This window comes from Gobio gobio (genome assembly GCF_949357685.1).
Source record: "Gobio gobio genome assembly, chromosome: 11".
In the NCBI taxonomy this organism is placed as follows: domain Eukaryota; kingdom Metazoa; phylum Chordata; class Actinopteri; order Cypriniformes; family Gobionidae; genus Gobio; species Gobio gobio.
In genome coordinates this window covers 49,632,346-49,644,623 of record NC_137104.1, presented here as the reverse complement: position 1 = coordinate 49,644,623, position 12,278 = coordinate 49,632,346, and the positions used below count along the sequence as shown (strand labels likewise).

Below are 12,278 nucleotides of genomic sequence, written 5' to 3'. Positions count from 1 at the left end.
CCCTCAAACCATCTTAGGTGTAGTGTTGCCAAAAGTACCGACCTCGATACCAAGTCGGTACTGAAATTAAAAAAATGTGACGCTTTGAGCGCTGTTGAGCTGGAATCGTAAACACTGGCCATTGTGCTCACGCACTCATCGCATGTGTCCGTGATTGGCTACAATGATCAACGCACGGGGACGTTTGAAAGCACACAAAGTGTTTGAAAGTGTTTTGAAAGCGGGAGCGTTTGAAAGCACAAGCATGCGTCGCCCAGCGGACCGGCAGGCTGATGGGCGCCTGCATTCAAACGCTCCCGTGTGTATCTGTGTATGCTCTCTGTGAAAAGCGTCATTGATGTACATTTACAACATGTTTTTTAAGCGCTGGTCATTGTAGCCAATCACAGACATATTTGATGAGCGTGTGAGCACAATGGGCAATCAGAGCTGTTTACGATTCCGCTCAAAGCGCCACATTTTTTACATTTCAGTACCGACTTGGTATCGCGGCCTGTATTTGTGACAACACTACCTAGGTGTATATGACGTTTTTTTTTCAGCCAGACACAGAGTTGTATTAAAAAAGCTTCCAAGCTTGGGCGTTAATGGTACCTTAAGCCTCGTGCACACTGGGACGTTTATCGCACACGCATATCGCCAGCGTTTGAGACGTTTTCCGACGTCTCTTTTTGTGTTCATACCCAAGCGATTTTCACTAGCGATGCGCAGAATGAACTTGCAAATTCACTCCCTGACAGTAGATGGTGCTTTTTTGATTTGATTGCCGATCAAATAGGATTCGATGGAAACTCCCCATGTAACTTCAGCAGCTCCAGGCATGTGAACAAAAGCGCCAATTTCATTAGTCGGACAGTTTTTAACGCGGCCCGTCAAACAAAAACCCGTATCTGAGGTGTTTTTGAAAAAAAAAAAAAAGTACGCTTTTGCATGTTGGGGTGCACACTCACATTGGTGCCCTTTGACTAGTCACAAGGCGTTAAACAATGCCGATAAGCCCGCGCGATAATCGTCCTGGTGTGAACAAGCCTTTTAGATTTTGAAGAATAAAAAAAGCGCATCTATCATAAAAATGACTCCAGGGCATGAATAAAGGCCTTCTATAGCAAAGCCATGTGTTTTTGTAAGAAAAATATCCATATTTATAACTTTAAAAACTAGAATCACTGGCTTCCAGTAGCAGCCATACGTGAGTCTAGTTCCAGCGGAAAAGTGACCGCTGACCCAACGCATGACGTAGGAGAAGCGTAAGCTTAGGTGAGCGTATTCATAGATATATACATAATAAAGGCTAGATGTCTCGCCTTCGCTGCTGGCCAATGGAGGTCGACATCCGCACCTGGCGGCCATCTTGTCACAGTCAGCTTACTCACTCGTAACATTGTGTTTTAATGTTGCATGTACTTTTTAAATAACCATAACTTGCTCAATTTTCTACCGATTTTCAAACTGTTTGGTTTGTTATAAATGTCAGAGATGTAGTTATGACACTGCATACTTATGAATAATTATTCATAATTTGTTCAAGCATCCAGAATTATAGCCACGTTAATAACGTTTGTAAGAAACCAAACCATTTGTAAATCTGTCAAGATTTCAGAGAGATAAGAGTATTTGTGTTTGTGCAGATCACTTGCCTTACATCAGGTACCACAGAGCCTGCCAGAAAGCTTGCCTGTGACAAGATGGCCGCCAGTGATTACGTTAGAGCAGGGTTATTCAAATCTTGCCCTGGAGGGCCAATGCGCTGCAGAGTTTAGCTCCAACCCTGATCAAACTCACCTACCTGTAATTTTCTAATGAACCTGAAGACATTGATTAGCATGTTCAGGTGTGTTTGGTCAGGGTTGGAGCTAAACTCTGCAGCGCATTGGCCCTCCAGGGCCAGATTTGAATAACCCTGCATTAGAGTATCCGCCATAAGACATCTAGCCTTTATTATGTATATCTATGAGCATATACGCCTCTCGTGGTTCAAACGGGTCTGGCAACAAACTCAAGTTCCTCCCACACTTCTCTTTAAAAGTTCTTGCTTTAGACCTCTAATTCTTCACCGGTGCTTTGTTTTGCTCTATCCTCTGGGCTTCCGCGTTCATCAGTACATCATGCGTCAGGTCAGAGGTCACTAGACTCCGGTACGGAAGCCAGTGATTTCAGTTTCTAAAGTTATAAATATGTATATATTCCTTACAGAAGGCCTTTATTAACCCACTGGAGCCAAATGGATTACTTTTATGGTGGATGGATGCACTTTTTGGGTTTCAAAATCCAAATATTTGTTTAATATAACTCCGATTGTGTTTGGAAGAAGAAAGTCATGTACACCTAGGATGGCTTGAGGGTGAGTAAAGTCTGGGATATTTTTTTGTATTTAAATACAAAAATGGCCATTTTAAATGGCACGGGTGAGTATTTAATGACAGTATTTTCACTTCTAGGTAATCTCTCTTTCCACACCAAAAATGTATTTTTTTTAAATGGGCAAAGTTGAAAAACTAATGAGCGGCTGATTTTTTAAAGGGTCCCGCAGAATCATTGCTCTTAACTAACTGTTCAGCTGGACTTATTTGTGGCATTTGGCTGCCCGGTTTAGTCTGGCAGACTGGCATAGTGACTAATACTAATACTTTTCCAGATATTCATGTGAGCCAGCACATTTTCAAAGGTCAATTCATCGTATGACACAAAATTCGAGGGTCCTTATTTCTTTTATAAGTAATTAAAGTGCAAGCTAATGTGTACTTGATTGTTGTTTTGCAGATGAATGAAACCCATAACGTGAAAGCTCTATCTAGCATGAATGAAATGCAAAGGTCATGCTATTGGGTTCCCTTGAAGTCTAAACCTAAAAGGTTCATACGGCTCCACATGAACTGATTCTGATTTGCTTTAATTTTACTGTACAAATCTAATGTAATCAGTCTATTTTAAGTCATTATTTGAAAATTAGGACTAATATGTGCGTAACTGGTTTTGGCAATGGTACTGGTGGTTCACCTTCACACAGATTGGCTTGAAGATCTAAGACGAGCTATTATTTTTTTCAAAAGAATTTGAGCTTTGTCCAAGAACATTCATTGAGGAAATATTTTTAATAATGCAGTTTTACAACCCTAGCCAACCTGTATAATCATTCGGCAGTGTCTGGTGGCTTCGAAACACCTGGACTCATAAAAACCAAATTCAGCACGATCTGTAATTCATCTCCGCCTATATTGGCTCTAGTTCCCGCTCCACCTAAAACGGCCCCCGTGTTTGACTGTGGCAGAGGCCTGTTGATGTGTGTAGCGCCCCCTGCTGTCTCCAGTACCATGTTGTGCTTCTGTCTTTTCAGTTATCCTCAGATGTCTGAGATCTCTCGCCTTTTCTCCAGCTTCTCCACCTCAGCTCTCCACCTCAGGCCTCCTCCCGGGTCAGCATTACAGTCGGCCGAGCCGTCCCCAGAACGTCTGACGCTGTGCTTGATCAGATAGACGCTAACCGCACTTAGCTTGTATTCTGTGCTATCAGAGCTCTGGTTGCCATAAACATTTGCTCATTTCTGCCCCAGTATACCTGAGAAACACTGAATGCTGATTGGTCGGTTGGTGGGCTCAGGTGTGTTGTGAGGTCATAGAGAGCGTGAATAGGGTGGCTCCTGAGCTTAATTCGAAAAAACGTAACGGCATGAAAGTGTGGAGTGTGGCATGGCATTTGAACGTAGACGTAGCATGTTTTGTGCTCCCATTGAAAGTACCCAATCACCCTTTGACCCCTGTTCCCATCCTACCGCTGATTGGATACTAATGTGATGAGGTCAGCAGCCCTGCCTCTCCCTATGTCATCATCATCATCACAGTTTTGATCTTTCTGGGGACCGGCCTGTCTCCTGTTCTCATAGGAGTGTGTTCAATTGCTTCCTGTTATTGCTGAAATGAAATTGCTGATTTTTTTTAATCGGCTGCTTTTTTAAAAAGTAAACATTAAATGAGATTTGGTTTTTGGCGAGTGGAATTGTCTGCTTTGTTTGCAGCATGTGAGAGATGATTTTCTTTGTTTCCTCTCTTTTTCAGGACAGAACTGAGTGATCATCTAGAGACCATTGACTATGGATTAGAGAACCTTCAGCAGATCCTCAATGCTCAGTCCATTAACTTTGACACCTCGCCTCTCTTTGACGTAAATATTGTTTGAATATAATTTTAAGAATTATCTAAAAGTGTGGGTTCAGTTATATTTCTATATTTTGGTGATGCACGATATATCGGTATGTTCGTTTTTAACGTTATCGGCCCGATAAGAAAATTTGGCCAATATATTAAAGGGTTAGTTCACCCAAAAATGATAATTCTGTCATTAATTACTCACCCTCATGTCGTTCGACACACGTAAGACCTCCGTTCATCTTCGGAACACAAATGAAGATATTTTTGTTGAAAGCTGATGGCTGAGAAAGGCTTCAGATAGGCCTCCATTGGCATTCAGTACATTTACACTCCCAAGACCCATAAAAGGCACTAAAAACGTTGTTACAAAGTCCATCTCACCATAGTGACTCTACAATAATTTTACGAAGCGACGACAATAGTTTTTGTGCGCAAAAAAAAATCAAAATAACGACTTTATTCAACCTCGTCTTGTCTTCCGTGTGTACCTCCACGACGCATGCGCGAGAATATGACGTATATTCATTTGTGTTCCGAAGATGAACGTCTTACGGGTGTCGAACGACATGAGGGTGATTAATTACAGAAGTAATTAATGACAGAATTTTCATTTTTGGGTGAACTAACCCTTTAAAGTCGATAAATAATGGATTATTTCCTTCAGCTGAGACGCTTCAGATGCGCACTGTTCACCATGATGGTTATAAAATGCTTGAAATATGATTGGAAATACAGTTAAGAGCGACCTGTGCAGCGCAAGTCTGTCATATAGGCCAGGGGTTCTCAACCCTGGTCCTCGAGGCCCACAGTCCTGCAGAGTTGAGCTCCAACGCTAATTAAGCTCTTCAGGATTACTAGAAAGCTACAGGCAGGTGAGTTTGATCAAGGTTGGAGCTAAACTCCGTAGGAGAGTGAGCCTCGAGGACCAGGGTTGAGAACCCCTGATATAGGCTTCAAAAAATGATAATGAGAACATCATAATTGTGTGCTTGGGACATGGCTTGCAATGGTAAGACTTGCTTACTTTCAAAAAATGTTGACCCTTATGCATCCCTGGGGACGTTTTCATCCACTATGGGGTGTTTTTGAGTGTTAATTTGGCCATAACTTTCTCCGTGTTTCAGCAAGTGGAATGATTTTTGGTGACCCGTCTTATTTTTACACACATTTTGGGAAAATGCTTTGAAAATGTTTGCGACCTCAAAGATACACTGTGGGTAAATTCGAAGGATGCACAAGGGTTATAAAATTTGCATTTAGATTTATCGCAAATATGAAGGGGAAAAGTACCAAAATTTGAATATACTACGGGGTTTCTACTGATACAAAGCCTAATGCTAAATCACTGAAGTTACCCTTTAAGGAATTAGCAATTAAAGGATTAGTTCACTTCAAAATGAACATTTCCTGATATTTTACTCACCCCCATCTCATTCAAGATGTTCATGTCTTTCTTTCTTCAGTCGAAAGTTTTTTTGAGGAAAATATTACAGGATTTTTCTCCACATTATAGACTTCCATGGCAACCGAAATGTTGAAGATCCAAATCAATGCAGTTTCAAAGGAAGGGCTTCAGAGGCTCTGCACGATCCCAGACGAGGAATGGGGTCTTATCTAGCCAAACCATCGGTCATTTTCAAGAAAAAAGAAACATTTATATACATTTTAACCTAAATTGCTCATCTTGCGCTGCTCTACGACGTGCCAAGGATTGGGTAATCACGTCGGAAAGGTCACGTAGATGTAGGTGGAAGTACCGCCCCAAGCAAACGTGCGAAGACTAATACAAACGGCCTTTACCAAAAAACAGTCCATCTTTTACTTAAATATCGTCCAACATCGCTGTTTCACCTTTTTTTCCTAAAGGTTTTTTCCATGTCTTCACATGTGCACTTTGTAAACATGGGGGCGGTACTTCTGCCTACGTCTAGAGTGACCTTCTGCCTACATCACGTCGCAGAGCAGCGCAAGATGGGCAATTTAGGTTAAAAGTATATTCATTTTTAAAAAAAATTTAAATGACCGATTGTTTCGCTAAGACCCTGTTCCTCGTCTGGGATCGTGCAGAGCCTCTGAAGCCCTTCCTTTGAAATTGCATTGATTTGGACCTTCAACATTTTGGTTACCATTGAAAGTCTACGATGTGGAGAAAAATCCTGGAATGTTTTCCTCAAAAAACGTAATTTCTTTTCGTCTGAAGAAAGACAGACATGAACATCTTGGATGAGATGGGGGCGAGTAAATCATCAGGAAATGTTCATTTTGAAGTGAACTAATCCTTGAATTGTATTAGTTATATATTACTCTATGTCAGCACTGTATTCTTGATGTTGTTCTTCAACACAGTTGTTTGTGTTTCACAGATTTTCACATCAGCATCTTCTGCTGATCTGGATCTGGACAGCCTGGCTAGTGTACGTTTGTTTTTTCTTTCTTTGTTTTTCTGATTGTAAGGAGCACAGCTCAGAATGAACAGAATGTAAAGACTGTGAACAAACCTGTCTGATCTGTTTAACAGAAAATATTTGCTGTGGTTTCAAACAGTAGATGTGTATCAGCTAGCAGTAAAAAAAAATGTCCGGGGTCCATGCAGTTTACTTTCACTTTAGAAAAAATGTATGCTTTGTACTTTGAGAATATAGCATATGCTAATTTGCATCTCAGTTGCCTAGAAAGACTGAGCAACAAACAAAAAAAACCTGCCAACTGCCAACCCTTCATTGCAGAAATCTGAATATTTCTAGTCTTTTAATTATGTGTGGTCTCTATACAGATCCAGGATCTTCTGTCGCCTGAACCAGTGAAAGAACCCGAATCTAGTGTGGACGCTGAAAATTCAGGTATTCTGGATGTATTGCGCTTTAAAGGGGTCATGAGACATCAAATTTGTTACCATTAAAACATCCTCCTCATTATAAACGGAGCATTTATTTAATCAAGCTCCAAAATCATGGGCGAATGCATTTGCATATGCCCGCCTCCAGAGCAAAACATTAATGGATCGTTATACATCATCGCACCATAGGCCCCGCCCACCGGCAGTCAGACGCTTAATGGCTTACATTTGCCTACACTGGATGTGAGCGTCATGTCAAAAGCAAATAGAAGCCATTATAGTGACTGACGCTGTGACAGATGTGCGTTCAGTTCCTGACATGCTCCACGCGCTTGAGTCCGCCGACAACAGGACAAATGGTAGAGTGAATAGATGTTCGCTTTGATGCGTCCAGTTTGCATCTCTGTACAGATTCGGAAACAAGTGGATGGTTTATTTTTAATAGCATTTGAGGATTATATGTGCATTTGACTGCAGATTGTTTTGTAGATGAGGCAGTTCCCAAAGATACTTTGGTTGACAGATGAAGCAGTCAGCTGTATTGAATTAGACAGCAGCTGCATCACAAATCATAAGTAAACAATCATTATGCTCTGTCTGTAAATGACTGTTTTTTACGAATGTTTTCAAAACCCTTTCTCATGTGCAATAGCGAGTGGCCGTTGATACTGTTTCCTATGCAGTGGCATTAACTAATCATTACAGTGGCCGTTTACTGACAAGCCCTAACCTTGAATGAATGTTTCGCCAATCATTAGCGACCCGGATCTATATCTAACACAGATGGATCTCTGCCTGTCACAACAATATAAAACTCCTAATATTAGAGTAACAAATACAGAAGAATAAAATCAAGCATATTTTGTTAGCTTTTGGAGCTTGTAAGGGTTCCGTTTGAGCAGATGTTTTATCCCATCATCACTGTCCTCGTCAGAGCTCATTTCCCAGTACATTTAGCATATTCGCCATCTCATATTCTCAAAACAAGATCATTTTCAACATCTTAAAAATCAATATTTTGATCGCTGACCGCTTCTTCAACAGATCCACCATCAAGTGATAGTGACAGTAATATTTGTTCAGTTCAGTTCTTGCTCTGCAGTAAATCGCTGAGCCATTTCAAGTTTTGCTGATGATTCTTCCTATTTTTAGTTTTCTGCCTGCGGAAACTATGAGTGAAACATCACTTCATCATTGTGTATCAGACAGTGCCACCTTGAGGAATAAAGGTGAAATGCACTTATTCAGTCATCAAAGACTCAATTATTGCTGCGCAGAAAAAATATTCTTACACTGTTACACACCTCGGGTCGTTAGCGACCCTATATGATTTTTACAAAACATGAATGGGAAATGAGGCCTTTTTATAATTGTATTTTTTTCTTGTTGTATTGTTGTTCGTCACGAAAGACCCAAGGTATGCGTTTAACTCTCTCCACCAGCGTTTTTTTTTAAAAAAGTTGACAGCCATCATTTTCACAAAAATGTAATGGCCGATAGAATATTTTGTTGTTTCTGATGTATCTGAGCATGCAATATATCAACAAAAAGAGCAGACCCTCTGCTTTTAAACAAAAAACCTGTTTTATTCTAGCTTAATGCATTCCTTTTTATCAACACTTAAATATGGGTAAGTTTCATTAAAAAAAAAGCAACATTTTGAACAAAAGCTGAGAAAATCATGTTTTTGTCAAAGACTCCATCCAGATCAGATTCAGAGCGATGATCAAACACAGATGGAGTAGATGGAGTCCATCACAGGGTCTAAAAAAGTCTAGAATTTCTTAGGCCTTAAAAAGTTTTAAATTGGCTGAAGGATTCTGTTTTAGGTCTTAAATCATTTTAAACAGGTCTTAACTTTCCTATGTCCATGTAACGCTAATTCTAATGCTCACTGAAATGCGGCACTTTTTTTTGTAGTTCTTTCTTTCGCTAGTCCAAATATCATTTGCTGTGTTACGACTACAAATGAGACCAACATGCAGCTTGTATTGCAGCCAACCAGCTTTCGTGTTATTGGAGTCTCTTTCAGATTGTACCACAGACGCATAAAACAGATTTTATTCTTCAGCTAATAGTCCTCCAGTTTTTCGTGTTCCTGCCATTACTAAATACAACGAAAAACGATGCATTTTTTGAGATCCTGCATTATTACTAAACCAAATTAAACAAGATGTATGTGTTTTGTTTGTTCTATTGTAATGTGTGACTGTTGTGCATCTAACATAATACATAATATGTGGTATCCTAATTATGAAAAAAAATGCAAATGCACATTTCTGCAAATTACCACCACAAATTCAGTCATTTTGATCTCAAAAATCAAAACAAAAAAAAGTCACAAAATCCTGGTGGGATTGAGCTATGAGGAAGTGCAAGTTTATCGATTTGTTCAATTTGAATAAATTAATTTGCAAGTAATTTTGTGACTGCATTTCCTTTTACAGATCTTAAATTTAATTCATAATGGTCTTAAAAAGGTCTCAAAAAGTCTTAAATTTGACCCTGCATCAACACCCCGAATGCTTGCACAGTCCTATAGTTCGTCCTGGGTCCACATTTCATTCAGTAACATTAGGCAGTTTTGATTTATATGATGTTTAATGTTGATGATCACGTTATTTTACATATGGAATCATTTTATCAGGAGATTCTGTACTCTTTCAGAAGATGCGTAATAGCGCCCCCTAGCGTATAACAGTGAAAACATGGAAACATATATATATATATATCTCAAGTGACTCTCAAGGTACATATTAAAATAATTGTTAAAAATCCATATCATGGCCCCTTCAAACACAAAGACAGATATTTTATGGTGTGTAATTTGAGCCACTAGCATGACCAAATGAAATTGTGAAATGTGGTTTCAGGCAAACAGCTGGTCCAGTACACCGCTCAGCCCGTGATTCTTCCCGACGCCGTCAGCACCGAGACCTGCGGCACCGACCTGCCCATCCTTCTGGAGCTGGAGGACGACTCGTATTTCGACTCCGAACCATCCGAAGACCCGACCATCTCCCTTCTTAACTTCCAGTCCCCTGTACCCGAAGACCCCAAACTATCATAGAGAGAGATGCTTTTATAAAGGGATTTATGTCCGTGTGGGTTTTTTAAATTAGATTTTTTTGGTCTCTTATTTAACACGTCAGGGCTAGCCATCTGAATATTACTCTGGTATTTCCCTTAACTTTTAGTCCGGGGGAGAGAAAAAAAACAAAGTCTCTAAAAGCAATAGAGAAAATTCAGTATTCCTTCCGTCACGGAGTCGATGTCGATATCAAAACGAGCTTTTATTTGTCGGCTTGGTAGTTTCCTTGTTATTCCAGCAGCGAGAGAACCTCAAACTAAATGTGTAGTGCTAAATAATAATGTATCGAACACACTTCCTACTTTTAATTGTCCAGATTGGATCGGGTTCGCAACAATACGCAGAGATCTATACGAAGCGACTCTCTTCGCAGTCTGTCGCCACTGCGAGACTTCCAAAAACTTGCAGTTTCCTGCTTTTGTTGCAGTGACCTCAGATTGTTATATTCGATGTCTGGGTCTCATCCCGTGCAGGACGCCAAATTCTTCTTTGCATTTCGTGGATATTGAGAATGTCACACTAGTCGCCCGCCTTCTGTAGCCAGAAAATGCGGTCGATCTAATCAGACAAATGTGCAACAAACATAAAAAAAAATGAATGTTATGTGAACGTGTCCAACATCCCACCAACTGCGTTCAAAGCCATAGCTGTCACTCATCATATAATGTCTGATCTCAGTTAGTGATGATGGGTGTGTATTATGACGATGCCAGTTAAAGGTGTGTTTTTAGTGTCGGAAGAGATTTGAATGAGATGGAAAATCGATCATCTTTTGCTGTTGAAAGTTCTAATTAGACAGCCAATGGTGCTGTATATAGGACGTATGTATGAATATATAAATAGTTTGGATTCTGTATTGATAAGGCGTTTGTTCTGATGAATCAAATGCGTCTCAAACACATTCAACAGGACTGAAGTACACGATAGGTGTATTGTATGATGACAGGTCATTACTTTGCATTGATAACATGTCTGCGCACCCAGTGTACATATTACCTGGGTCGGATGATCTGATTTGAAACATTTGTGCAATAATTCTTAACCAGCTTTGACGGCAACACACTGCTTTCTTTTTTTAATCTTTTTTTTGTTTGTTTGTTTGCTTTGCTAAAGGAAGTAGAGAATATTATAAGAGAATCTTGTGAAAATCTTGTCTGGGCTTATTTCACCTCAAAATCGAAAGGAAAACATTTTGATAGGAAAAGTTTTTGCATGACAATTAAGATCATTTTCTTATTAATTCCGAAAAGTAACGGATCACCGTACAATTCCATTTCATACAGTTAAATTTCAAAAGCTGGCATATAACGTACAATTTTAAGTGTACTTTAACATATAAACCATTAATGGTCCTAAGGAGAAAAAAAAAACTAGGCTTCATTTTATTTATGCAAAATATAAATTAAACAATCAATGAAATATTTTTTTTTTCTTGTGATTTTTGTGTGAAATGTTACCCAGAGCATTTTGTGAGATTCACCGGAAACCAAAATACAGATTTGAAATGGTATTTTTTGGTGTGATTGGTACACATGCTTTGCCCTATAGACTTCTATCGTTCACCACTTGTTTATTTTTGGATGGTCCGCGCAGTGGAAGGAACTGGGAGAGGAATATCAATCGTTGGTGATTCTCATCATTTTCAGTCACATTTTAGTCATTGGATGACTGTAATAGCCAGAGAGACATTGATATTAGGCATAAATTATTTTATTACGCATGTGAACAACACTTTGTGTATTGGTATGTTTCAAATAAAATGTTTTTGAAAGTATTTCAAAGTAGTTTGAGTTTCATTTGCCTTGCTAGGTCCTGCTCTAACCAGCTTTTGATTGTAGCTGGTTTTTCATGGTTTCTTCTAGTTGGTACTTTATGGTCTTTAGTTGGTCTAGATAGTCGATCGGCTATCTACTGGTAGACCACCTTGGTTAACCTGGTTTGGTTGGTAGACCACATTGGTTAACCTGGTTTGGTTGGTAGACCTCCTTGGTTAACTTGGTTTGATTAGGTTGGTAGACCACCTTGGAAAACCTGGTTTGGTTGGTAGACCACCGTTTGGTTGGTAGACCACTTTGGTTAACCTGGTTTGGTTGGTAGACCACCTTGGTTAACCTGGTTTGGTTTGGTTTGGTTGGTAGACCTCCTTGGTTAACTTGGTTTGGTTAGTAGGCCTCCTTGGTTAACCTGGTTTGGTTTGGTTGGTAGA

At 39.7% G+C, this 12,278-nt stretch overlaps 1 protein-coding gene across 2 annotated transcripts in view; it reads left to right on the top strand.

Moving 5' to 3' along the window:
* hsf1 (heat shock transcription factor 1) overlaps positions 1–11,845 on the top strand; it is a 34,922-nt gene extending 23,077 nt beyond the window's left edge. Inside the window, exons 10-14 of one of the 2 annotated variants that reach the window (XM_079829881.1) lie at positions 3,335–3,412; positions 4,053–4,158; positions 6,509–6,559; positions 6,919–6,985; positions 9,855–11,845. In XM_079829881.1, the coding sequence (XP_079686007.1) occupies positions 3,335–3,412; positions 4,053–4,158; positions 6,509–6,559; positions 6,919–6,985; positions 9,855–10,051 (499 nt within the window). In that variant the 3' untranslated portion in view covers positions 10,052–11,845. The remainder of the gene's footprint in view (positions 1–3,334; positions 3,413–4,052; positions 4,159–6,508; positions 6,560–6,918; positions 6,986–9,854) is intronic. The other variant, XM_079829882.1, reaches the window with a different exon arrangement.
* Positions 11,846–12,278: the final 433 nt, after the last annotated feature.